Source organism: Macrobrachium nipponense, chromosome 2 (assembly GCF_015104395.2).
Source record: "Macrobrachium nipponense isolate FS-2020 chromosome 2, ASM1510439v2, whole genome shotgun sequence".
In the NCBI taxonomy this organism is placed as follows: Eukaryota; Metazoa; Arthropoda; class Malacostraca; order Decapoda; family Palaemonidae; genus Macrobrachium; species Macrobrachium nipponense.
Window position 1 is genome coordinate 85087699 of NC_087201.1, and position 25445 is coordinate 85113143.

At 35.4% G+C, this 25445-nt stretch overlaps 1 protein-coding gene across 1 annotated transcript in view; it reads right to left on the reverse strand.

The window, feature by feature from the left end:
* Nucleotides 1-25445, reverse strand: part of LOC135220749 (phorbol ester/diacylglycerol-binding protein unc-13-like) — a 1290517-nt gene that overhangs the window by 105079 nt on the left and 1159993 nt on the right. Inside the window, 5 exon segments of the mRNA XM_064258201.1 lie at nt 2006-2112; nt 5872-5992; nt 9573-9641; nt 13437-13656; nt 23376-23450. Of these exon segments, the coding sequence (XP_064114271.1) occupies nt 2006-2112; nt 5872-5992; nt 9573-9641; nt 13437-13656; nt 23376-23450 (592 nt within the window).

Sequence of the window (25445 nt, forward strand, 5' to 3'; positions counted from 1 at the left end):
GGTGGGGGAATGTTACCCGAAGCATGATCCACAGTTCATCAAACCAGCTAAGGTGTTTATAGCATGTCCCAATTGTCATCTGCTCTGTATGGAGGGCCTCCTTGAACACTGTCGGTGGGAGGTGGGAGATACTCCGCCTCATTTTATACTTCATGCTACTATAAAACTGTCGTTCACAATCAAAAACACCTGGCTGTGACAATCCGTTATCCATTTCAAAAGCTGCTGCACTTATAAATTCAATTCTTTGTAAAACTAAAATGTTTCGCTCTTTTTTGTTTGGTGAAGAATTTTTCTATTTCTTTTGCTGAATGAAAAATCTCGTTCTTTTACAAAGTACCAAAAGTAAATTTTATCTTTCAGCTCTTATACTGTAAAAATCTAATGAAACCTAAAACAGACAACCACATAACAACAACAAACAAAAAACAAAAAATCATAAGCTAGTTTCTAGTTTCCACCAAGTTATTTCAGAGTTCGTAAAACGGTTTTGTTTGGAATTCCTACTTTAAAAGGAGAGATAAGAATGGCATTGCTGTATTTTTAAATGGAAACAGAACACAAAAATGGCCTTACCTAACCATAAAGTCTGATAGAGCTCGTAAGGAAATGACAGTATTATAAAACTGGTAAAGAAATATTGCAGGCAGCAATAAGAACAGGTGGATAGTCACAGATGATTAGATTGAAGGATACTGAGGTTATCTCAGAGAAGGTTAACTCTCACGTAGAGCAGATGACAGAAAGGGCATCTTGAATTAGTGGAGGAAAATCATAAGACCGAGTTGGCTCAGATAATTCAGTCGGATGCTACTACAGGTGCTGCCGCCTGGGGGATTACAGTAGAAGTAAATAGTAGATATGTCTGCGGCTACAGCGAAGTTGCACTGGTTGGGTGGTGGGGACAAGGAGGATGGAAGTATCAAGAGCACCCGGACACCTTACGTTTTTTCCTTTACTTATTTTCTAAAGCACAAACTCCTCTCTATGGTGCCTAGCCCTTCATTCTTTCACAAAGTGTGACAAGAGTGTGCGAGACAGACATTCATTCTCGAGTTTTGTTTTGGTGACATACTTCCACCCTCCATGCTATGTACATGTTTTGCCTGACCTGTCGTTGCAATCTTGCAAGACCAATGGGAGGTCCCTTCTAAAACGCTAGCTTCTGCTTTCTCAAGTGTATCTATATGGGTATCAGGATCCACCATGAATGTCATCCTGTGGAAAAAGTACATTCAACACGGGTTAAAACACAGGCGATTACACAACAGCGTTACGAACATTCAGTAAAAAGGAAAATAGAAGAAAAGAACAAAAAAAGCCTCAACTAAGAAGACCAAGAAGAAAACACTGATACAATACAAAATAAATGAGCAGAGGCAGCTCCCGTCGAGTCGTCGATTTCTCTCTCTTGGCGTCCGTTCCTGAAAAAGTCCTACGGGAAGCTAGTGGTTTTAAAGAGGGCGGAGGGGGTGGAGGTGGAGGTGACTTTATTTACCCATGTCATGCCCACACATGTGGACCTCATGGCATAAAACACAGATGGCCTCATTTTTCGTCAATAACTTCCCTGAGGACTTGAACATAACACGTCATTCGTATGGGCACAAAGCGAGCTACTTAGGACACCTGACAGTCTCAGTGAGATGATAGTGTGGGCACGATTCCAAGCGGAATGTAATTTTGACAATGAATCTGCCTTAGAGGTGTCTAGATAAGCTCACTCGCGTCCATAGTCTCACGTGCTCGATGTCACCACGAAAGGCAGACGATACAACACGTAACAGCGTAAGAAAGAGAAGAAAAGGAAATGAAAAGAGGAGGTAGCGGGGAAGGGGAGTGTGGAGTTAGAAAATAAACAGCAGCAATGCATACAAAGATGGCAGACACTTAAAGAAAGGAAAGGAGAGAATATAAAGAGGACGGAAACTTCGAAAGAGGCAGAAAATTCGAAGAGATGGGGGACAGCGAGACAGGGTTTGGAGGGGTAGTGACATCAACAAACCTGTGATAGCAATCTTAGCCGACCACTTGCTGGTTCCGTCTAGCACAGACTGGTTCACCGACATCATGTGGCCAACGTGGCTCTTCTCCTCTACGCCAAAGACATCCCTATTTACCAGAGAAATAAGGTTCAACTTTGCTTGCTACTGAAAGGAATCACAGGGGCTCTAAAAGTGGCCGTTAATGATATTGGAGGTGATAGTTAAAACTGATATCTTGACTAAGAATGTTCTTATAAGTAAACAAAACAGGAAGAAGATACTTAGCACATTGGTATCAAAAGTCCTTAAGTACTTCAGATACGGAAGTTTGGCCTTCTTAGATGCATTCTTAATGATTAACCTTTTTCATTTTTGAGAAGGACAAAGCAATGAGGAGAGGAGTTCTAGCTTATTTCTATGGAGAGAGTTGAGAGATATCCATGCTGTGATTGTTAAGAAACATTAGGTAAACATGTAAATATGGTATTAGACATAAACATTGGAGAAAAACTTAAATATTAAGAAAAGGCAATTAATTACATTTCTATTTCATAGAATTCCTAAGTGATTTCCTTTAAAAAGGACAACTGCAAAAATACAGAATCAAAATTAAAGGAAAACCTTTGATATGACTGAGCATATCGAAGAAGAAATGGAATATTGATAAAATAACAAAATGCTCACCATACCTTTATTTCAACTGAACTTTAAAAGAATTCATATTTCATTAGGAAAGCTTATATTAAAAGCATATCAACTCTATATTTATATACCTTTATATATTTATACTGTATTTACTAACAACAGACTTGATGTTGCGAATACTAAAGAAACAAGAGTTATTATATATAGAGCTCTAAATCTACTTATATCTACACACACGCGCAAATATATATATATATATATATATATATATATATATATATATATATATATATATATATATGTATATATATATATATATATATATATATAATATATATATATATATATATATATAATATATATATATATATATATATATATATATATATATATATATATCAGCGCAGCAGATTCAGCAATTTAATGAACATTATTAAAAACTTTGTGAAGTACTAATCTACACACTTCAGACACCCTAAAGACACACATAAGCAAAGTTACAAAATGGACAGTCTCTTGTTTTCGCCTCCTGAATGATTATACTTTATATTTCATTCATCCCACAGCATTCATAAAAAATCTCTCTCTCTCTCTCTCTCTCTCTCTCTCTCTCTCTCTCTCTCTCTCTCTCTCTCTCTCTCTCCATAAAAGGTATCCTTCCTTGAGATCCACACCATCAAACAATTACAGCTCAGAGATGCAGCATAAAGACAAGTCAACAGAGCTCAGCTGATCGTTGAAACGACTCCCCATTTCCTTCACTGTGGAGTTATTCGAAAACGAAGTAAGAAAACGAGAATACATCGAAAGAAAAAAATAAGTAGAACTTACTTGAAAGCGGCTCATATTACGCTATGGATAAGAAGGCCAAGCAATAAAATGTACTTTTTCCTCAAGATTTTGTATACTATTATGCGAAAATAAACAAGGTTATTTGGTTTGCATACTAATTTTAATGAAGTTCCTATAGCCTCACTTCGGCTGGGAAACGAACTCAACAGACACGTGAAGAAATATTTTCGAAATTACCTGTGATTATGGAAATGTCATTATAATGATTAGATTTTAGGTAATTTAAGCGTAAATTACAGAAGATTATTATTAATTACTCCAACTATAAAACCTCGTCTATTAACTACCTGCATTAAGACAGCTATTGCCGAACTACAAAAACACTGAATAAACTTAGGAATGGGCGCAGTTCACAGATGCACAGCTTTCGCTTTCAAGTCAAAATATAAAAAGGGCTAATGAGTCAGAAACCCAACCATCCACACATACACAATCTCACATAAAATATACACAAAAATCTCACGCATACACATGTACACAATCTAACATAAAATATGCACAAGATTCTCAACCATCCACACATATACAATCTCACATACAATATACACAAGAATCTCAACCATTGACATATACACAATCTAACAAAAATAGACACATGGTAAACTGAATGCTCTTATACTATAAATAACCAAAATTGAATACTTATATGCTAAAAATAATCTAAATACACTCCCAATGAGCAGGAGAGTAAATTAACAATTAAAAGCACTCTTACATTTAATCTGAAAAAAATGTATGAAACTTTTAGACTAAATATAAAAAATAAGCCAGTCCTTTGCAAAACGAGTTTTACAGCAGTCATTAATCGTAAATGTTTTGTGAACAGAATTCTCAAAATGAAAGCAAAATGCATAACAGCTTTGTGGAAAATATATTCTCTCGTTAACTCGCAAGTTTTCCCCCCATATAATTCATGAAGCACCAGCCAGAAAATCTAATCGTATCTATTATTTCGCAACAAGAGAAAGGATGACGTTATTTCTAACAGAAGCAACGGAAATCTGCAGCAAAGAGACAAAGCATTGTAGAAAATAAAACTTCACGGAACTTAAATAAATTATGACATCATTTACTTCTGCAATTTACAAACGACCAGAACAAGATATAAATTATAAGATATAAAATATAAACCTAAAATGCGTGACATTTGCGAAGATGAAAATAAATAATACTGTGCATTAATTACAAAATATTTCTAGCGAATATGACTCGGTGAAATTCCGAAAATGACTAAATTACCAAATCCAGGTGCCATAAATAAAAGTAAAAAAAAAAAATAATAATAATAATAATTTCAAAACACTAACAATCTCCTTAAACGAGAAAAACTTCCTTCTTATATTCAACCAACCATCGATTTCAACAGAACAAAACCTTACCAATTTTCCCATCATGCAACTGGAAAAGGTCATCATAACGGAACCTACCCTTGGTAAACCTTTCAAAAAAAGAAGGTGGGGAGATATTTCAAGAAATACTTCTTATATATATATATATATATATATATATATATATATATATAGATATATATGTGTGTGTGTGTGTATATTCCTAACCTTTGTAATGCATCTATATTAATATCCCAGATTGAAAATCTTAATAATACAGTTCCACTGAACTTGTTCTCAGTTGCTTTTTATTATCTTTGTTTTCACCTCTTTATTTACTTGAATTTCAGCTTTCATAGCAGAACTGTGTTCATTCTGAAGGCGAATGTTAACATCAATACTAATAATCCTTGATTTTTCAGCTTTTTCTTTTTTTTAGAATTAACAACGTAATCTTATCGCACTTTTCCACTTAATTTTAAGTCTTTTAGGAAAACATGCTTTTGATTTCTGTGTAGTTCATCTTGAACAACTTCCCGACTTCGGAAAAAATTTAATATTTCAAATGGAAGAAAATTTCCATTATGTTGATGATTAAATGAATTTAAAGAGAATCCGTAGCACAAATACTGACGGATTCTTTCACTGCTTTTTCCTGACTGAAACAAGTGTCCTGACGATGTGAATGAAATTCCAGTCACTTGTTTTTTCTATTCTGAAGGTTAATATACGTATTTAAAATTCTACCCTCCGATGCTATCAACATTACATATTTGCCTAACTGTAATCAGACCAAACCACCCAGGTATTATATTTACATCTCGTGATATATACAGTAACTGAATAAATGAATCTATATTTATTCCTATTTCATTTCTGTTCACAGGGCCCTCAACAAAGCTGGAAAAAATAAACCTAACAACAAAAAAAAAAAATAAAAGAATTTTTACACAAAATAAGGACCCGACCATTAAGAAACTGACAGATTAACCAGAAGAACGTAAAAAAAAAAAAAAAAAAAAAAACCTTAATTTCACGTAAGAGAAAACTTGAAAACCTACCTTATCAACTCGAAGATTTCTGGCGTCTCTCTTTCTCTCTTCTTCATTCTGTCTTTCATCGCAGCGATAATGTTATTGGTCTTGTCTTCAGCACCGTGTTTACTACTTTTTTCCGCCGCTCCTGCAAGGAACGAATTGGGCGTGAGTGTTTACTTGGTGACAGAAAGATAGGAAAATAGATATTCCTGTTTTTACGCACACATACATAATGAAGAAGTCGAACTTTCGGAGAAGCAGTCAACTGATAAATATTTGCCATCAAATCGTGTCAAGACACCAACTTGCACCTACAAGCTTTAAGGGACGCTCATTAACAATAACGTCAACACATGAAGCTACATTTTATGAAATCGAAACAGCACAGCCAACAGCAAAATCACGACTTGACAGCAAAATGAAGCAGTTTTGGTTGCATGCTGTATGAGACGCGCACAAAATGTAACCCATGAGGAAATCAGAAGCTAAATGCTTTGGCAAGGGATAACAATAATGATAAAGATCGAAGTCAAACCAAATGAAAAAATGAAAATAGATAAAGGTCAGAAGCAAAAACTTCAGATATATATATAAAGGAAATTCCATGCCACTTTTAAAGTGACAGGTTTTGTAAACCAAAAACCAAAACCAACCTTCTATTATTTTCCGTCTAACAGTACAACAATACAGTCTCTCAGGGGCACTTGACAGTCACCTTCCATTTCATCTTACAGATTTTCACTTTTCTCAACCAGAAACGAAATGCGAGAAGCTTTTTTCATGCATGTGAATATAAAAAAATAAAAGAATAAATGTTTAAATAAAAACCTGATTATCAAGAGAAACAGTCAAATCGGGGGCCAATCACCCCAATTGCTTTTTCTTCTCCTCTCCTTCTAAACTTGGAGACTTTCTAACTTCTTCAATTTTCGAGAGTTTCATGACTTCTTCAACTATCACCTTCGGTCTGATGATGACCTCCTCTGCTGCGTCCTCCTCCTCATGCGCCTTTCTCTTCCACCATTTTATGCAAACATATACATTCTTGCTTCCTCTCGCTCTCACGCACACCCTAATTATACACACACACACACATACATACACATATATATATATATATATATATATATATATATATATATATATATATATATATATATAATATATATATATACACACACATATATATATGTGTGTGTGTGTGTGTGTGTGTGTGTACATTTTAACAACCAAAATGAAAGTAACGACGTATGGAATACCTTACTATCAAAATTCGAAACAAATACCTAACGACTCCACCCGCAAAAAAAGTACAATCACAACATTTAAAAATCACTAGTAACATCGACAAACTATACTGTCAAAGCACGAAAAATTCCCAATCACGAACCGAAAACACATACGGAAAAAAAAAACTCAATTTCCAAACTGGAAAACCTCACTGTCCAAACTCGATAAACTGCCTCATACGATCTGTTTGTTCAGATCCTCTGTTTAATGACACTTGACTCTTTTCCCGTCCTGAAAACCAACACCAAAGCCCACATTAGTTGCATTCCCATCCCGGTAAACTAAACTGTCATGGGGTTATCTGTTCCCTTGTGTTCTCGTTACTGAATGCCTTTTCTTCGTTGAGAATACTCTCCTCATATATTACATTAAATATGTTACAACTAATCCGATTTAAAACTGGGGCATGCTTACAAAAACAACACGCCTCTCTTTTAAAAATCAATAAACCTCATGAATTTTAAAACTGATGAGAAGATAAGACCGCTGCAGGCGTAGCAACATCTAGTCAAAGAAAATCTTAATTTTTTTTCACAACATATTTTCTATCAAGTCAACTTTCTGGGATCGTTCCACTAGCGAAAGTGGTATGCAAATCGTCATGAAACACAGTCCAGTTTGTAGTAATGAGCCTCTTTAAGCATCAACGGTCTGGGAGAAACTGATATTATCTCCCTCACTCGAATGTACGATGACTCTTGAAGGACGACACGAAGATACTACATGGAAGCAAAAATTCTTTTAGGAACGGAATGAGCTTTCCGAGAGACTGACTAGTCTTTTTATTCTCCTTCCAATACGTGTACACACACAGATATAAATATTTAATATATATATATATATATATATATATATTATATATATATATATAATATATATATATTATATTATCATGATCAAAACTGTAGACCTTCGCAGAGGAAGACATCAAATAAAGGATACATTATTCAAATAAAGATGTTCATTTACAACTTCATTACTTGAAAAGAAAACTCATTCGTTAACCCATAAAATCATGAGGTCAAGCTTGTCTCTAGAGTTTCTTAATTAAAGAGTCAATCCATCCTAGGCAGAAGCACTGCTTCTAATCAAATGTGAATAGATTACCTTCGTTTGAATTGCTGAAACCTTTACAGTAAACTTCCACTTGTTTAGGGGGTTTCAAAAGATTGTCGGGATACTACTTATTACTGGCAGTGATAAAATTCTTTTGAAGACTCGATATGTGTGTGTGTACTTTCCGGGGAGGAGGGGGCGGCTATAATTGAAAATCTATGATCACCTGTGAAGAATAAGTCTGAAGGAGACAGGTGGACTTATCTCGGCTTTTGCAAAGAACCAAAATGACTCAACAGCTGATTAATGATGGTTTTCAGAATCAAAGTAACAATCTAAGTGTAAATTAGTGATATAGATAAGGTGAAGCTAAGTCAAGCACACATAATTAGAAGGGAGTGAAACTGAAATTTAGCGAAAAAGAACGAAGCAACAACTTTCCCGCATTTATATTATTAACGGATGTATTCTCCATCTCAAAATCTTTCGAGGTATCGGCCAAAAATTGCATTTTATAGAAACGACGAAAACCAGAAACTGTCCCACGATCGAACGAATGGAAGAGAAGAGTCTTTCAAAAGGCAGGAGACATCTCCCTTCCTCGATACGGGAGACACGCCCAGTGGCAGAAATAATGCGTATTGCGCTCTACCGATCTGTTTCCCGGTGCATAATTCATTGATCTCCCAATCTCCCTCAAGGTGACGACACACTACAGCCCGGTTCTTGACATCACCGGAAGAAGCCTAAGGTTTCACACACACACACACACTCTCTCTCTCTCTCTCTCTCTCTTGACACACTTCCCTCTAAGACTAATTCCTATTATCCTATGAGGTCCCTGGCTCGAGCTTTCCTCCCTGTCTTGGGGGACTGACACTTCTATGCACACCATAGCAATGTTAAAGTACATAGAAATATCAAAACTAAATTTAGCATCTCTACTTCAGCTGTTTTTGACCTTAAGCGCTTTTTGAAGCTTGAACATCCTTTGTTATTTACGCCAATAAACACTATCTGACCCCCAAAGCAAAACTTGATTCGAGAATTAAACCAGACCCCATTAAGAAAGTTTTTCGGGCCGACCGGGTTCATAAACTATGTAAAATGCGAGAGGCAACAATGATCAAACGTTGGAACAATAAGCAAAAATGGTATGGAAGAAGAATGTATATACCTCGGGCTTTCCTTGAAGAATGCGAAGACCCCATAACTCGAATGGAGCTTGAAAACGAGTAGAGGACGAAGCAGGCGGCCAAGAGAAGATCGGCAAGAACATTGAGTTGAGGCGATTACACTAAGGCTCAAAAGCGCAATGGCAAAACTAGGAAGCTCAAGGTACACATATACATATTAATACGTGCATGTAAACTCCTTACTTTCGGCAATCACATGCAGGACCTCAATGTTTGGTAACCAGGGATGAGTGTTAGCCAGGTTATACGCGGCTACGAGTGTGACGTCACAGACCACACAAGGTTACCATTGGTGGAGACGGGACAAGGTTGAAAACAATTGGTGCAAAAAAAAATAAATAAATAAAAAATAAAGAAATAGAAAACACACACACACAGACACAAAGTGATTGACGTGCAAACTGAAAATATTATTTATTCATTCTATGAATACAAGACTATAATGTGACTAATAAAGTACATTCATCTACCACAGCAAAATAAACCTAACTGTAACCCGAAGGACAATTCAGTATTACTCATTTACTAACCACCCAGACACGGGCGAATCAGGGCCCTTTGAAAATAATTAAACCTACAGTTCCAAGAGCCAAGTTTATGACTGACCCGCGTTCAAGAGAACCAGTTGTGTGTCATATGCCATAAAGCCAATCAAGGAACAGTTTTGAATCGTGCGTGTATCAGATCAATAACTTCGATGAAAGTGACAGAAAAAAAAGATCCTGGTTGAGTTCTTAGGAAATGAGTAATAATTCTTCTTTGTCAGAAAAACACTTGCTTTTCACTGACATACACTGAGGCAGTGAAAACAAACTTGGTTCAATCTTAAAAGTCACAAGCTGCCTTATTACCAGAGTTAGAAGGAAATGTTATTCATCGTGTTTCTTACGAACACCGTGTTTGCGGTTGCAGCCACATTCATAGAAGCGGAGCACACACAAATACATACATACGAACACTATACATTCTAAAATATATCACAAATAATATATATATATATATATATATATATATAAATATATATTATATATATATATATATATATCTATATATATATTATATATATATACATATACATAACATACACACACACACACACACACACACACACATATACTATATATATATATATATATATATATATATATATATAGTATATATGCATATGAAGTAATCAACCACAATATTATCTACCACACGTGCTATTATATGCTTGCACAGAAGGCACAACATCAGCAACAACCACCTTTTGTATTCCGTTCTCTCTACATGACCACACCGTCTTACAACATTATCATCTACGCTTGCAGCTATGTTAAAATTCTATCATTTACCATTTCATTTCTACATTTCTAAGTCTTTCAGTGACTCTTTTTACATAACAGAGGCAAACAAATCCTTTCAAGAGTATCTCCTCCCTCTTTTCATCATTGTGGGTCAACAATCCCTTATACATCCAAACTTTTTTTCCACAGTTGCTCCTCTTCTAAAACTTCTGCAAAGATTTTGCTGTCTTCCCTGCATCCACAATTTTGTGAATCATCTCTTCTAGCATCCGTACTTCATAAAAGCCATATCAAAATTCTACTACTGTTCTTTCCCCAGTCAATATAATCTATTGTTCCAACCTGGTTACCAATAACCGGCGTAACCTTACTCTCATCGACATTTATTCTTAATTTTCCCGTCTTGCAAAGATTTTCAAACTTTCCCATCACTATCTACTGTTTCTCTGTGATAATATCAATTAATAATGTCTCATCTAGAAACATCAGCCATTCCATACTACATTCACTATCCCATTTTTCGCATTATACATAATATACCTTGTCTCAGATTACCCACTTTTAGACTAAACCAGTCACTCTACTGTCTACATTTATACGAACTCCTCATTGCTCAACAAGTGCCCCTCTACACCATATTTTTTTCAACGCCATCCACATTACATCCTAGTCAATAGTCAACAAATGTTCCTCTTAACTCTGAAATATCTCACGCTACTACTTTGAAACGGAAACCTGGACCATACACCACTTTTCTTGATTAAAACCATAAAACTGTGTATTGTGTAACTGACCTATAAGAAACTTCCTTACACCTTCTGAATTTTCAGTTACCTCTCTCATCCTTCCCTTAATGCAAAGGAACAAATCTTTCATTTTAAACTTTTTCTAGCCTTGAATTGCTGAATCATGGAAGATCCTCTTCAGTGAGAATTTCGTCCAAATTACCTGGTTTACACATCTACACGACATTCGCATTAGCAGCTCATCAGTCTCTATAATCGTCAGTCAGTCATTCAGCTGTGCTACTGTCACCAGCATTCGATAAGGTCGACCTTCTTATCTCACAATTCCTGAAGCCTTCGATTCTTCCACCTCTTACCTCCCCTTACTACGTTTTCAGAAGTCGCTTGACGAGCATTATCAAGTTTACATAAACCCTTTCATTATTCAGATCTGCTTTTCTTCTTGTGTCCTCTGTACCAAACAACTTTTGAAATATTCACTAAATAGAAAAAACGACTACATTCTCTTTATAAAGCATCTCTCATTCCACATCTTTTATTCTAAGATTCAAATGCCCTTTGATAGTACGGCTTTTATATTTTTTCAGGAAATACATAACCTCGTTCATCCCTAAATCTCTCATTTTCTAACTTTCGCGTTGGCTATACTACTCCTCCTGTCGTTTACCGTTCCGCTTCACAGCCTCCCACCTTTCTTTCTCGTCTAACTCATTTGTGTTAATTACATTTACAGTCATTCAGGAAACTTTCCCTCTAAATTCAAAATTTTTTTCCATCGTCACCTCACTTCAACAAAGTACAGATCAGAATACAAACAGTCACACTCTTCTCATTCACACACATCGTTTAAATACATACAGGCACACACACACACACACACACATATATATTACATATATTTATAGATTAGATATATTAATATAAATCTATATATTAAATATATATATATATAATTTTATAATATATCTATCTATATATATATTTATATATATATATCTCTATATATATATTATTATAATATATATATATATATATATTATATATATGTATATATATATATATTATATATATATATATATATATATATATATATATATATATATATATATATATATATATATATATGCATGTATGTATAATCTCTGAGAGAGAGAGAGAGAGAGAGAGAGAGAGAGAGAGAGAGAGAGAGAGAGAGAGAGAGAGAGAGAGAGAGCCTTCAAATAATGCAACACATGCAAAAATGACTTAAACCGTAGGGCAACTTTATTGTCAACCATTCCAACTTGAATTAAAGGTGAGAGTTTTAAACAAAAAATACGGAGCAAACTTTAGGTATTAACTACACGTTAAACTTACAGAAGAATGGGGTGGTTGGACACTGTCTAATTAAGGCTGTCCTTTCAGAGAACTGAAGCAAATGATAAAAACAATAAAACACAGTTTATTAAGGTGTAACTGTAAAATTTAAGTTAATGAGTAGAGTGTACGCAATAAGATTTACAATATATATATATATATATATATATATATATATATATATATATATATATATATATATATATATATATATATTATATATATATATATATATAGATATATATATATATATATATATATATATATATATATATATATATATATCTATATATATATATATATATATAATATATATATATATAATATGTTGCATAATGGGGTTCACTATAATAAGCTTTTATGTGCTGAATATGTTTTTCAATGTCAGAAATTTTAACTGCCAATATACTTACTGCTCCAAGGAATGCTTGATACTAGATTAAAACTATAATATAATTTCTAAATATGAAAAAAAAAAACTGCAACCGATAATTATCCAAAGAACTTACATACCTTCAAAATACACGAACTACATCTATCTTCACTGATGACTCGCATATTTAAACACGCGAACAAATGCGCAAACAAATAAAAGTGCGAGAATAACACACACACAAAGACACACACACAAATGACAAATACTCGAAAGTTTCACTTACTTTGGAGGCAGTCAGCATTGAGCAAATCTTTACACTTCTCGTGGCATTTGACCCCACACTCGCCACAGCGGACGCCCTGCCTGGCGATGCCCCACAGCAGCCCCTCACACTCGTAACAGTAGGTGGGAGAGGTGGCTGTCCACATGACGAAGTTGTGGGGCGTTGTCGAGGATATTGGGTAGATGAGAGCCTGAAGCGTCTTCTTATATACATGCATTTTCTGCAGGCAGTTTGGGAGGAAGAGACAGCGTCAGTGGGTGGTCGCCAAAGGTCAGGGGATAATCGTAGGAAAATCTAAGAGTAAAATTTCTCGTGGTACTTGGCTTTGGTTACATCATCCTGCAGGAGGATGGGGACTGTGTGCCGGCAGGATCTAAGGACTTTTGACAGGTGATGGAATGGTTAGGGAGGTTTGGTTCGGACACTGGAAAGGTTGCAAAGTTCACGTGAGGTAGGTATGATAAAAGGCACTAAAAACGATAAAATGACCAAAATAAATAAATACATTAGAAGACAAAACGTTCTGGTAAAGGAGTTATAAGCATAGCTCTGAAGACGTCAGTAAAGAATAAAATATAAGCATTCGATTATAGACAAATCATATACAACACAATGTATGAGGAAATACGTAAACAACGATGCAATTCCGATATGAGACCGTGAGAATAAATCTTAGAAGCTATTATTAGAAATACTAATGATCCTAATAAATGAAACGCTGTATATGCGAAAAACACTTCGAGGCATGTGGCATTAAAATCTTGTAATGAAGAACATACCAAACAGAAAAAAAGGCCATAATAATAAAACAAGAGAAAAATGGGGGAGCAAAGAATCTGTCTCATCAAGTGAATTGATAAACTTGGACGAGTTTGGTTAAATGTAAATGTGATGCCAGCAGTTTGCCGCCATCTGGCCAATACTAGGAGAAGGTATTTGAGTAACTCATGATGGAACTCCAGTGCAGTAACAGGGATTGCCTGAATAAATGGTAAAAATGAAGGATATCAACAACGACTTACAATCCTCGTTTGAAAGTGTCTTTCAATTCTTAAAGAAAAAACTGCACATCACCATTTCGATTGCTCTTCGCTTAATAGCAATACGAGACAAATTATGAAAGGAATGATATCATTTTACAAAAGGTAAACGAAAAACAGACTACATAATACAAAGGATAAAACTGGAACGTTCCTGGAAGTAAAGTTAAACGTTCACTTGGCAGGACATAGCCCTCAACGAAAGGCAGGCTGCCAAAAGTGGTTCATGGCAATTTCGAAACTCAAAATCAACACACTCCATAAAGAAAAATTATATCTTCAAATCGGTCACAATAAACAAATGTACGTACAAGACTGTGGTTCCTATTCTTTCTTCGCATGAGGAAGAATATTTTTCCAAATATTCTTTTTCATGTCGGGAAGGAAATCGCATAGCAATGATAATACACATTTCAGCAAATGGTATAATAAACTTTACTTGTGAGTTGCGCAAAATTCAACAATCTCCCTTGTTTAAGGATACAGAAATGCGTACAAATACTGAAAATGCAAACAAAACGAAGAAGGCACGAGGCCGATAATACATTACAATCAGTGAGAAAAATATGCATAACGAACAACCAGTGACAATACATTCAATAAGAAAATGAAAGAAAATAACAAGAATTTAGCACACGGAATCTCAACATCATGACAACTTCCTGAATAGAAGCCATACTTAAAAACAAATAAGAAAGATAGAAAATAAACAACAGCCGAATCGTATCAGTACAGATGCTGGAAACAAACAAAGCGGCTGCATGAAAATGGACGAAGGAAGGAAGTGGGAGATCACGTGACTGGGAAGAATTAGGATCATTGAAGGAATCTTAGTGAGACCAAAAATTACTTCCTTTAAGCTATTCTTTTTAAATAAATTCCTCAACTTGATCAATATCATCTAGTTATAAGCATATATCTAATTCAAATGAGACTTTACGAGAAATATTATTTATACCAAATTTATAATTTATGACATCAAGGAAGTCTGGGTATTGATGATTTTTGGATAAGCAATATACATTAGGACACTGAGGGGATGAGGGGGGGGAGTGTTCGCAGAAGTGGACAGGAATAAGCCAAACCACACTGTAAATATATCTAGACTTTTAGTGATACCTGACTTTTATTAAAAGAAATAAACGAAAAAATTAAACCACACGATTTTGACGTGGGAAGCATGACACACGCACACACAGTAGGATACACAGAAACGGAACACCATGGGAGTACAAATGGAGTGTAGGATCTACAGATTGATAAAGGAGACATTTGAGGATCAGTTCAAAGGGTGAAGGATATGTGGTACAGTGGTCTTCTAAGACTGAATCTTAATAATAATCACTCATCTTAAAAATCTGACTCCAAAATGCCATGATGATACGTTAGTACACCTACAAGGAACAAGATAAAATGCAGAATACAGTAAGAAAAAGCAAGAAAGATAGAGATAAATGTTAGAAGGACAATACATATAATGAAGACAGAATATGCAACATCCAAAAAACGAGAAGGATTTTGCGAAATAGATATTCAAGGTAGATATAAAAATATAAATATGCAAACTTCATGATTAACTCCCGGCATTACAAATCAAAAATAAAGATCGAAAAGAGGGCATATCACAGCCATGACAAAAAACAAACCCCCCTACAAATAGTAAAGGCTTCGGACACTACGTACATAAACAATGACTTGTCGCCCCGAAGCCAAGACCTAAATTCCAGGGAGTGAACAAAAGAAGGGGAAAAAAGAAGAAGAAGAAAAAAAAAAGAATCGAGAGGGGAAAACCCCAAATGGGAAATGACTGGCGCTGCTAAAAAGTCATCGGTAGTCAAATGCAGAAGGGGAAAAGAGGGAAAGACGACAACAATGGCACCCATTAAGACATCCAGGGCCACAAAATACTATGGGCTATAGGAGCTCAGGAAGCTCCTTAGTAGTGGTTGGAAATGCTTCAGGACCTATGGCACTTTTCTACCGCCTATTATCTGAAGTTCGAAAGACGACGGATCACGAAAGGATTTGTGTCACGTCTGGAGAGTGAGTGGCGCAGATACTGGACAGCGTTACAACAAGACATTCCACTGCGGTGCAACTTTTCGGGGATAATCCCTTATTAAAACAACACCGCTACAATTTCTACGATTAGTTGCATAAATATTAAGCTGAGAGAGAGAGAGAGAGAGAGAGAGAGAGAGAGAGAGAGAGAGAGAGAGAGAGAGAGAGAGAGAGAGAGAGAGCAAATTCATAGGCGTGTGCCTCGCTAATGCGATACAAAACCGAAATATGTAGTCAAACATTTAACAAAATGTCTGAACAGGTAACCATTAGGTCTACCGATGAGAAAATGCATTCCACTGTTAAAGAGTAATCGGCCACCAAAGCAACTCTTCGTAGAAGCAAAATCATCCATAAAAATCCATTTATTTCCAAAACTATTTTTTGAAGTAAAGTCATCTGAACCTTAGTTTGTAAAGTAAAAGGACTACTGTCTATAGAATATCTTATTATTTCTAGTTTTCATGGAAAAAGACACTTGCCACTTATAATAACGTTCTTTATTTGGTCAACCACATAATAGGCTGGGAAATCTGAAAGGCGAAATGTGTGGAAAGGTTGGGAACATCAGGATTAATACGTTCTTTGACAAGGGCATACACGTAGGACTCTGGGTATAAGGATATGTGCCAGGATACACAATACACAAGTGCAATGTGACAATATAACTCGACTTGTGCAACTTGCAGAATCAGGTGAAAGTAAAATTCAAATGATAAAAGAAATCAATTACGGAAAATCAAGAAGCATTTTAGTAAAACACAACCATTCTTACACAAGATTCCAGTTTTTTTTATTTGTTTCACTTGAATTCTGTTTGTGCTTTGCAGATGTAATTAAAAGAACAGAACATGAACTGCGCTAATAAAATGTGTCCAGAAAAAAGCCTTGACACTAACATTGTCGACAAGCTGTTACTCCAAAAACTAAAATTCTCAGTGCAAAGAAATCTCCAAAGCCATGAAGCCTCGTGTGGGGTAGAACGAAAGAAATCTCTATTCTATGGTTCACTTTCGTGTTAGCCAAGAGCAACGTATAAATATCTATGAAACCAAAGCATTAAAAAACGGCATCAATCAAATTATAAATCGTCATACCACTGACACATAATAACAATCTACGGTTTTTATGAGCGAACGAAAATAAGACAAAAATGGAGGTTTCGTGGGTAACTCCTAGTATATACCCACACACTAACAAATATTTCAGCGATCTAACAGAACTCTTTCTTTTATCTTCATCTATCGGGGGTGGGGGGGACAACATAACTGAAATACCGTAGAAAGAATAAGCTACGCAACCCATGCTGCTTTCTGTGCGTGTGTGCAAAATGAAACAAATGCAAATTCCAAATATATGCATGATGGGAGTGTGTGAGTGTGTACATGTATTTCTGTCATGTTTCATGAAGTGAAAATCCGCGATTTTGTGTATTAAATGCGTAGTAAGTCGGCGGACATTTTACAAAAACTACAAGTGTGTTTAGCAGAGCTTGACTTTATCAAATACTAAGACAACAGGCTGAAATACTTGAAATCCGTCATTATAATGGAAATGTGGCACCATGTAAAATGGAAATGACACCTTAATTATGAAAATGGAAAAAAGCGAATCACAGTACGGTTGTAAATCTATATACTGTGTGTGAGGGAAAATGATTCTTATTTGTTTCAGCCAGAGGGAGTATGTCTGTGCAGAGAAAATTGTTTAAGCAAGATGCAAGATATTGTAAGATTTAGTATATGCAAGAGAGGAGGAAGTGAGTATAATCATCGTGAGGAGCAGTTAATGGTGGAAGTTGAGGCCAGAAATGAGACGGAATTTACGTGAGTGAAGTGGAGTGGAAAATGAAAGTGAAAAGTTGGTTGATGAGATCTCCAGAGCGCTAGGTGGTGGTGGTGGTGGTGGTGGTGCCCAAGGCTTCAAAGTAGGGAGTGCAAAATGCCGAAGATTACGTGGAAAGTGTGAGTCTTTAATGATGCTGGCACTGAAGACCTGGCTGAGTGAAGGAAGATCGCGCGCGAGGGTGCACAGTGCACTAAACGTGTAACAGGAGGTGTGAGATAATAATCAGGCCACTGAAGAGGAAGAAGATAAATTTGGAGAGAAGTGAGAAGGGTAAATGACGGTGCAGGATTATTCGAGGTTCCTCGGAGAGATAAACGAATCATTTTTTTACGGAAAAGTTACCACGAAATCGTATGCAATTTATAACGGTTTAGATAATTCTCTGGAAAAGAATATAAGTAGTATTATGACGGAAACCATTCTTTGAGATAAAAACAGCTCTGTAACGGCCCTAGAATATGGCTCTCCGTGGAAAGAGGAGGCAGAAACAAGGAGTCATTCTCAAATATACTTGAAGAAGAGTTACGTTTTTACAAGATATGACAGCAGGACATCCTCACGAACTCAAGTCTTGACCCAGCAAGAAAGGCCCATCGTTTTTTTAACCATGACTGTTCTAGGGAAAAAAGCCCGTATCGGATTTTATTTCTATTTGCATGTTAATATACATTTACTCATAACTTTAATTCCCATTGAAATTTGGGAAGGAACACAACGCATAATTTGATCCATTGCCTATTATTTGTCTTTACAAGTAGCGAAAAATCCTTTTCGATTATTTGAATGGTCTCATTACTTCAAATAAGGATGAAGAGACTCAGTAAATATGAAATGCATACTTTTCAAAACCACTTGCGTAAAAGAAATGAAATCATACATGTATGCGACTGAATAAAATTTGTATTTGAAATAAAAATTATGCATCTACTGTACACTACTCCAACCTCCATTTTCTTATGCAAAGTTAAACATTAATTTTTTTTACTAGCAATTCGCAAGACCGCAAAAGGCTGAAATCTAGATTCATTTTTCTTCTATCAACGTTGTTATTTGAACTAAATTTGTATTGTTAATTTTCATTCTGCCATTCATCGCTACGCTAGAGCTGTATACTTACTTACCGGACTAAGAAAATGTAGCAATATTCAGCTTGTCGATTCTGAACACTTAAATATATCTACTACTGAAAGTTTGCCGATGGGCTGTAAAGTGAAAAATTTGATTGACCGGTAAGTTACCTAGGGAAAAGTGATCTCAGTGTATTATTTGGCATTTTGGCATAAAATAGGTATGTGACCTTGAATTCTGAATGAACGTCGCTCAACATGACACTTGGTGGTCATCTTAGAAATGGCGATCTATTTCTAAAACTCCCGAAGAGAAGAAATATGATTCACATCCAAACCTGTAAACAATAAACGATACTTCCTGCCGTGACAGAACTGACTTTTTCTGGCCTTTTGTTTGTGGGATGTGACGTTGAATAATTCACCAGCAGTAGCACAACGAAATACTGCATTTTTAATTCATGAGAGAGAGAGAGAGAGAGAGAGAGAGAGAGAGAGAGAGAGAGAGAGAGAGAGAGAGAGAGAGAGGCTTTTAACTTTTATAAGGTACCCCGGCAAAGAAGCCAGCATCATCATTAATGATATATAATAAAATTTTAACCTTATGCATTTGAAATGAAATGAATCATTATCGTAATAAGTTATGAAACGCAGAGAATAAACCTGGAAAGAGCATCAATGTCAAAAGGTTTGGGACGCGATCCGTTGTGTGTCAAAAGGGAGCCCCTGAAAGCAGTGACAAGATAATAACGTCTTACTGATCAGTTTTAGTTCAAATATGGAAGATTGCGGATAAGACTAAGGAGTGACAGCTGAATGACGAGAAAAGGGAAGTCCGTATTCTTTGTTTTATACATACGAGAGTCTTAGTCTTTGTATTTATTTCTACAAACAAGGGAGTACATAATTATGTAATGAACACAGTCTGTGTAGTTGTGTGTATGTTCGTGTAAGCCCAATCAACAAGCATACATTACAAATCTTTACAAACTACTGAGCTTAATTACGCATCTCTGATATTTATGTATTTTTATTAATTATCATATCAGTACATAAAATGGGTTTCAGAATAACATTGTGTGTAAAATGTCGAAGAAGAAACTGAATAGTAACGTATGTTGAAGATCTGACGGGTAATGGATGTTGAAGACAGATATTCGAACGTAATTAACTAGTTTATATTGTTAAACCAATGTCAAGTGCATGTGTCAAGAGCAATATTGATAATGGGAAAATGGAAACCAATTAACTTATGATCTGTACAAAAATTATCATAGAGAGGCATGATCACTGACATATTCATAATGGTAATAATAATAATAATAATAATTAATATAAACAATACTGATAACTGTATAATAATAATAAAAGGCAGAAATATATTGAAACACTATACTTACAGGGACCTAAGCCGAGGATAGAGAACAAAGAGAGAGAAAGATGAGGAAAAGAGAGTGAGAAATCCTCAAATTACTACAAAAAGAAAAAAACCCTCTTTGGTCTCTCCTTCCGTTTTCATTAATGGATATTTGCACCACTTTCGATGTCATCACGCAAGGTCATAGGTCATGGCCACAATTTGGTGCAATTTGATGAATCCTGAGAGCTGGTCATTGATCTGGTCACAACAACCATTGCAAATGACTACTTTTAAATTATTTCTACAAATGGGATACTTCAAAATATTGTTAAAACGTTAAAACAAATAAAAGCATTCCAAAATATGTTTCGCCTTCGATATGTAAGTAAGCTGTACAGAAGAATATAAAAAGTGTTCGGAATGTCCCAGCTGTTTTGTAAACGCTGATTACACAATTACAAATGTTCAGGACCTTGATGACGTCATCGTTAAGCAGTGCATTGCCAATTGTAGCATAACTACCTTTCGCCACTTGGTAATGTTCTGAACTGAAGACAAAATCATGATAAGAACTCCAATCGCCGGGGCTCTGAGGAGCTTCTGTATGTGAGCACTGTTCAATTATTCATTCCAGTCCTTATTTTCATGCTGTGCTACATGCAACTAAAGTTCAAACTAATTTGGAATTTGTTACATCTCAGATCCTCATAAGACCCGCTGGATTCGTAAAATCTCAAGAAGATGACAATATTGCGTTTATAGATCTTTTTGAAAACGAAGGAAAAATTCCTTACTATTTTGTAGACGCTTTTCTCCCTTTAGATGTTCCTACGGAATCATCATCGAAATCTCTAAGTAAAAGTCATTCATGGACTGTGGTCAGCTCAAGGTATCTAATTTTTTAAAATTAAATTAAATTATTTCTGCTTTCTCATTAATCCAATAGTCTTCACCGTTTCAAAATAAGAAATCAAACTATTTATAGGTTTTGGAACTTTTAGCTTTATGAATTCGTTATTCGAAAATCGTGAACAAATAATTGAGTGAACAAAGACTACAGACACGCTGCGACACGTCAATGTTTGCTAACTCAAATTCCACTGGCCATTCCCACTCAAACCCAGAGGATGAAACTGTTTAAGCCCCACGAGTCAAATTCCTTCAGAATTTTCACCCACACCGTCCCAAATGGGATAAACTCCCTCATCCGTTTAGCAGTGTGGACCTTCTGGACCCATCCAACATTGACATCAATCTTGCTCTTGGAAATATGAGAGGAAAAGCATCCCGTGGTACATGGTTAGTAGTCATTCGAACACACGCAGATGGAACTGAATTGACCTTCGGAGCAGGTTTTATATCGTTACTTGGACAAAAAGTGCAATCATATATTATTAATGCTGAGTGACTTAAATGTCCACGAATTGATATTGATACATCTCGCTACTAGTATATACTACTAAATCATAAAGCTTATTAAAATAATTGAGATTCTTTGCCTATGCAGAAAAACATTAAAAATACTTGTGGAAAACGGGGATTCACCACAAAAATAAGTCTGATGAAAGGCATTACTATATTGAAATCACAATCATATCACAAAACTACGTTTTATATTTCCAGCAATGAGACACAACAGTACTATGAATACTATAAGTGGGAGACGCCCATGATTTACTTAGAGACCACGTGAAGCATGATCTTGAAAGGCCTCTAAAAGGAGAAAAGAGCTGACACCATAGTGACCTCCAGGTAGCGACGCTTCTCAGTAAACATACTTTCTGTTTGAAGGAGTGACCTTGAGGGCTCTTTTATAAAACTCCTGACTGCTAGAAGCTGGTTGGTGCTACTGTACCAGCTAAATATACCACTGAAGGCTAAATATAAATACTGCATTATATGAACATAGCTATATACATTGACAAAGAAGTTTTGTGACAGAATAGCAGAAATGTGAAAACAAAGGATACTTTTCAGTGAAAGATTATAAGAACATTTTAGCATTAGCTTTGGAAAAAGGAGAGGTGCTCAAAAACTCTCTGTTCTGAGAGAGTGAGAGAAAGATGTATAACTTTAACATTAATTATAACAGTAATCATGTCCTCAACAAAGATGAAAAGATATTGTAACAACTTCAAGCACAGAGCGAAGAAGTACCTATTCTTCCTCGTGAATGGGGTGTGACCTTCATTAAAAATAGTCATTAGTATCATTTAGTTTGTACATACGATAAAAAATTAGACTTCTCATGAGGGCGTACTTAATGCCAAGGCGTTCCATGCTAATTATGACTTTTAAGAGCCTTGGGCGTGAGGATACTCCATCGTCATTGGTTGGAGAGTTGTGCCCTTCAACCAATCACTGCGTTTCCCAAGTCCAAGGCTTAAAACAAATGCCTATCAGGGAACATTTCATGATAATTAAAACGCCGCTGGAGATTTGATCGTGGTGTTTCATTCTGTGGAGAGGATCATCTCTCCAGATACACTAGCATAACAATCAAAGAATCAAGGAGCTGAGTATCTTACAAAGTGGAAAACGAAAAAAAAAAATCACTACTCACCAGTTCTTCATCGTTGAGTGATGCCCTTGGAACAGCGGAAGTAAGGCCTGCATTTCTCTTTGTCGCTGCCATCGTCTGCCGAAGGTGGATGAAAAGAGAGAGAGAGAGAGAGAGAGAGAGAGAGAGAGAGAGAGAGAGAGAGAGAGAGAGAGAGAGAGAGAGAGAGAGAGAGAGAGAGAGAGGAAAAACTCATTATTATACACCATTGTGAATCGGTTTACATACATAAATCTATAAAGGAAGGGCATAAATGTTAGGAAAAACAGCGCACTAGTCATGTTGCCACAGATAAGGACTTCCATGTTTTGAGGATCAAAGGATACTAGGTGTCCCATTACGGATAATTTATTTTCCCGGAAAGGATTAGGTGGTAGGACAAAGTGTTCATTGGCATATGCAAATGGTAATACCTGGAAGTACAGGAGATTGAGAAGGGGACATAACAAAAAGATGGGTACATCGGATATGGATCTGATTGCACTATGGTGAATCCAGAATGCTGAGGATTTGGAAGAGGATCAAATTACATGGAAAGGGTGACTGGTAAAAAGGTATGATTGTTTTTAACGACATAAACTGGATGAGATTATGGTTGGAAAATTATGAATGTCATGAATAATGAAAAACCAAAATATAACGATAAAATCACAGGATGGAAGTAATAACTAACAAAAGAAGCAAATAACATTAAGGAAAGGCAAAACTACTTCATTTTACCACCACAGAACGACTTTTACGAAAAGAATCAATCGCTTGAAAGAAAAAAATATCACAAATATACAAATGAAAACAGAAATTAAAAAAAAAACTCGTTTTAGCTGCGTGGAAAGGTAGTTATGCGCACGAATTATTTACTTTTGAACAACTGCCGGTATAGTTTATAGCAAAGCACGTAAAGATATAACGTCATTTTTGATGAACAGCACAAAACCGCTTCGGAAAATATGAAAGAACAGTTTCAGTATGAAAACACGACGAATATTTATTAACTCGCTGAATCCTTCCAAAGCAAATTAATGTTCATCACTATGACGGATTCAAATTCGCACAACAACGCGACTAATGAAATGAACCGTTGTTTCATGTTCATCAAAGGAAGCCTCAGACTCGTGGCGTCAAAAAGTAAAACGCAACTACAAACGCCACTGGGAAATTTCCAGTTCAATTTTTACTTATTAGATGAATTACACAATAATCCATAAAATGAGAGACGAAGTGCTTACGATGTGATTAAGAATGTTGTCTAACATTTGAAAAAGTGGTTTCTGTAGCAACGCGCATTTTATATGACGACCGAAACAGAAATGAAGACTAAATGTTTCTCTATGGACATTGTAGTCTGATGCATCTTTTAAAAATGCTTAATGCTGCCCCTCTTTCATAATAAAAATGTGTTGAAATATGCGCATACACAGGGTACGATAAACATTTCTCTTGTCTATGTTTTTATCTTTTAAACATTATTCTTATTGCTCATGAAAATGTGCTATCTCCTGAAAAAACATCCTCTCTATTACGTCACAAGTTTTCCTCTTATAAATTCTTGACTCGTTGGTCAAAATCTAGTATTACCGTGATACATTCCTTATGGGTACATCAAGTTTTGCCCAATACGATTTTGTTTAATTAAATCACAAACATTTTAACTGTGGAATATTTTTCCATTAAGTATATTTTCCTACTATGTAAATTTACTTCCTTAAATCGCTTTATATAGATTATAGGTAATCATATAAAGCATATAAATATATATATATATATATATCAAGAAATATAAAGATAATATATAATATATATCTATATATATATATGTATATATATATATATATATATATATTACTTTTTAAAGTAGCCATTTGTTAACAAAAACTATATATCTTTCGCTTACTTTACATTTCTTGTAACGGCAAAATGATTTCTTCAACTGTATTTTACCTGTAAAATGGTTTTCCCATCGTAATATTTTTAAATATTGGAATATGATAAGACAGAAAAAACTGAAATTGAAATAAACCAGATTTTACAAAAGGGCTACTCCGTACTGTGTAGAAATATTCTCAAGAAATTTAC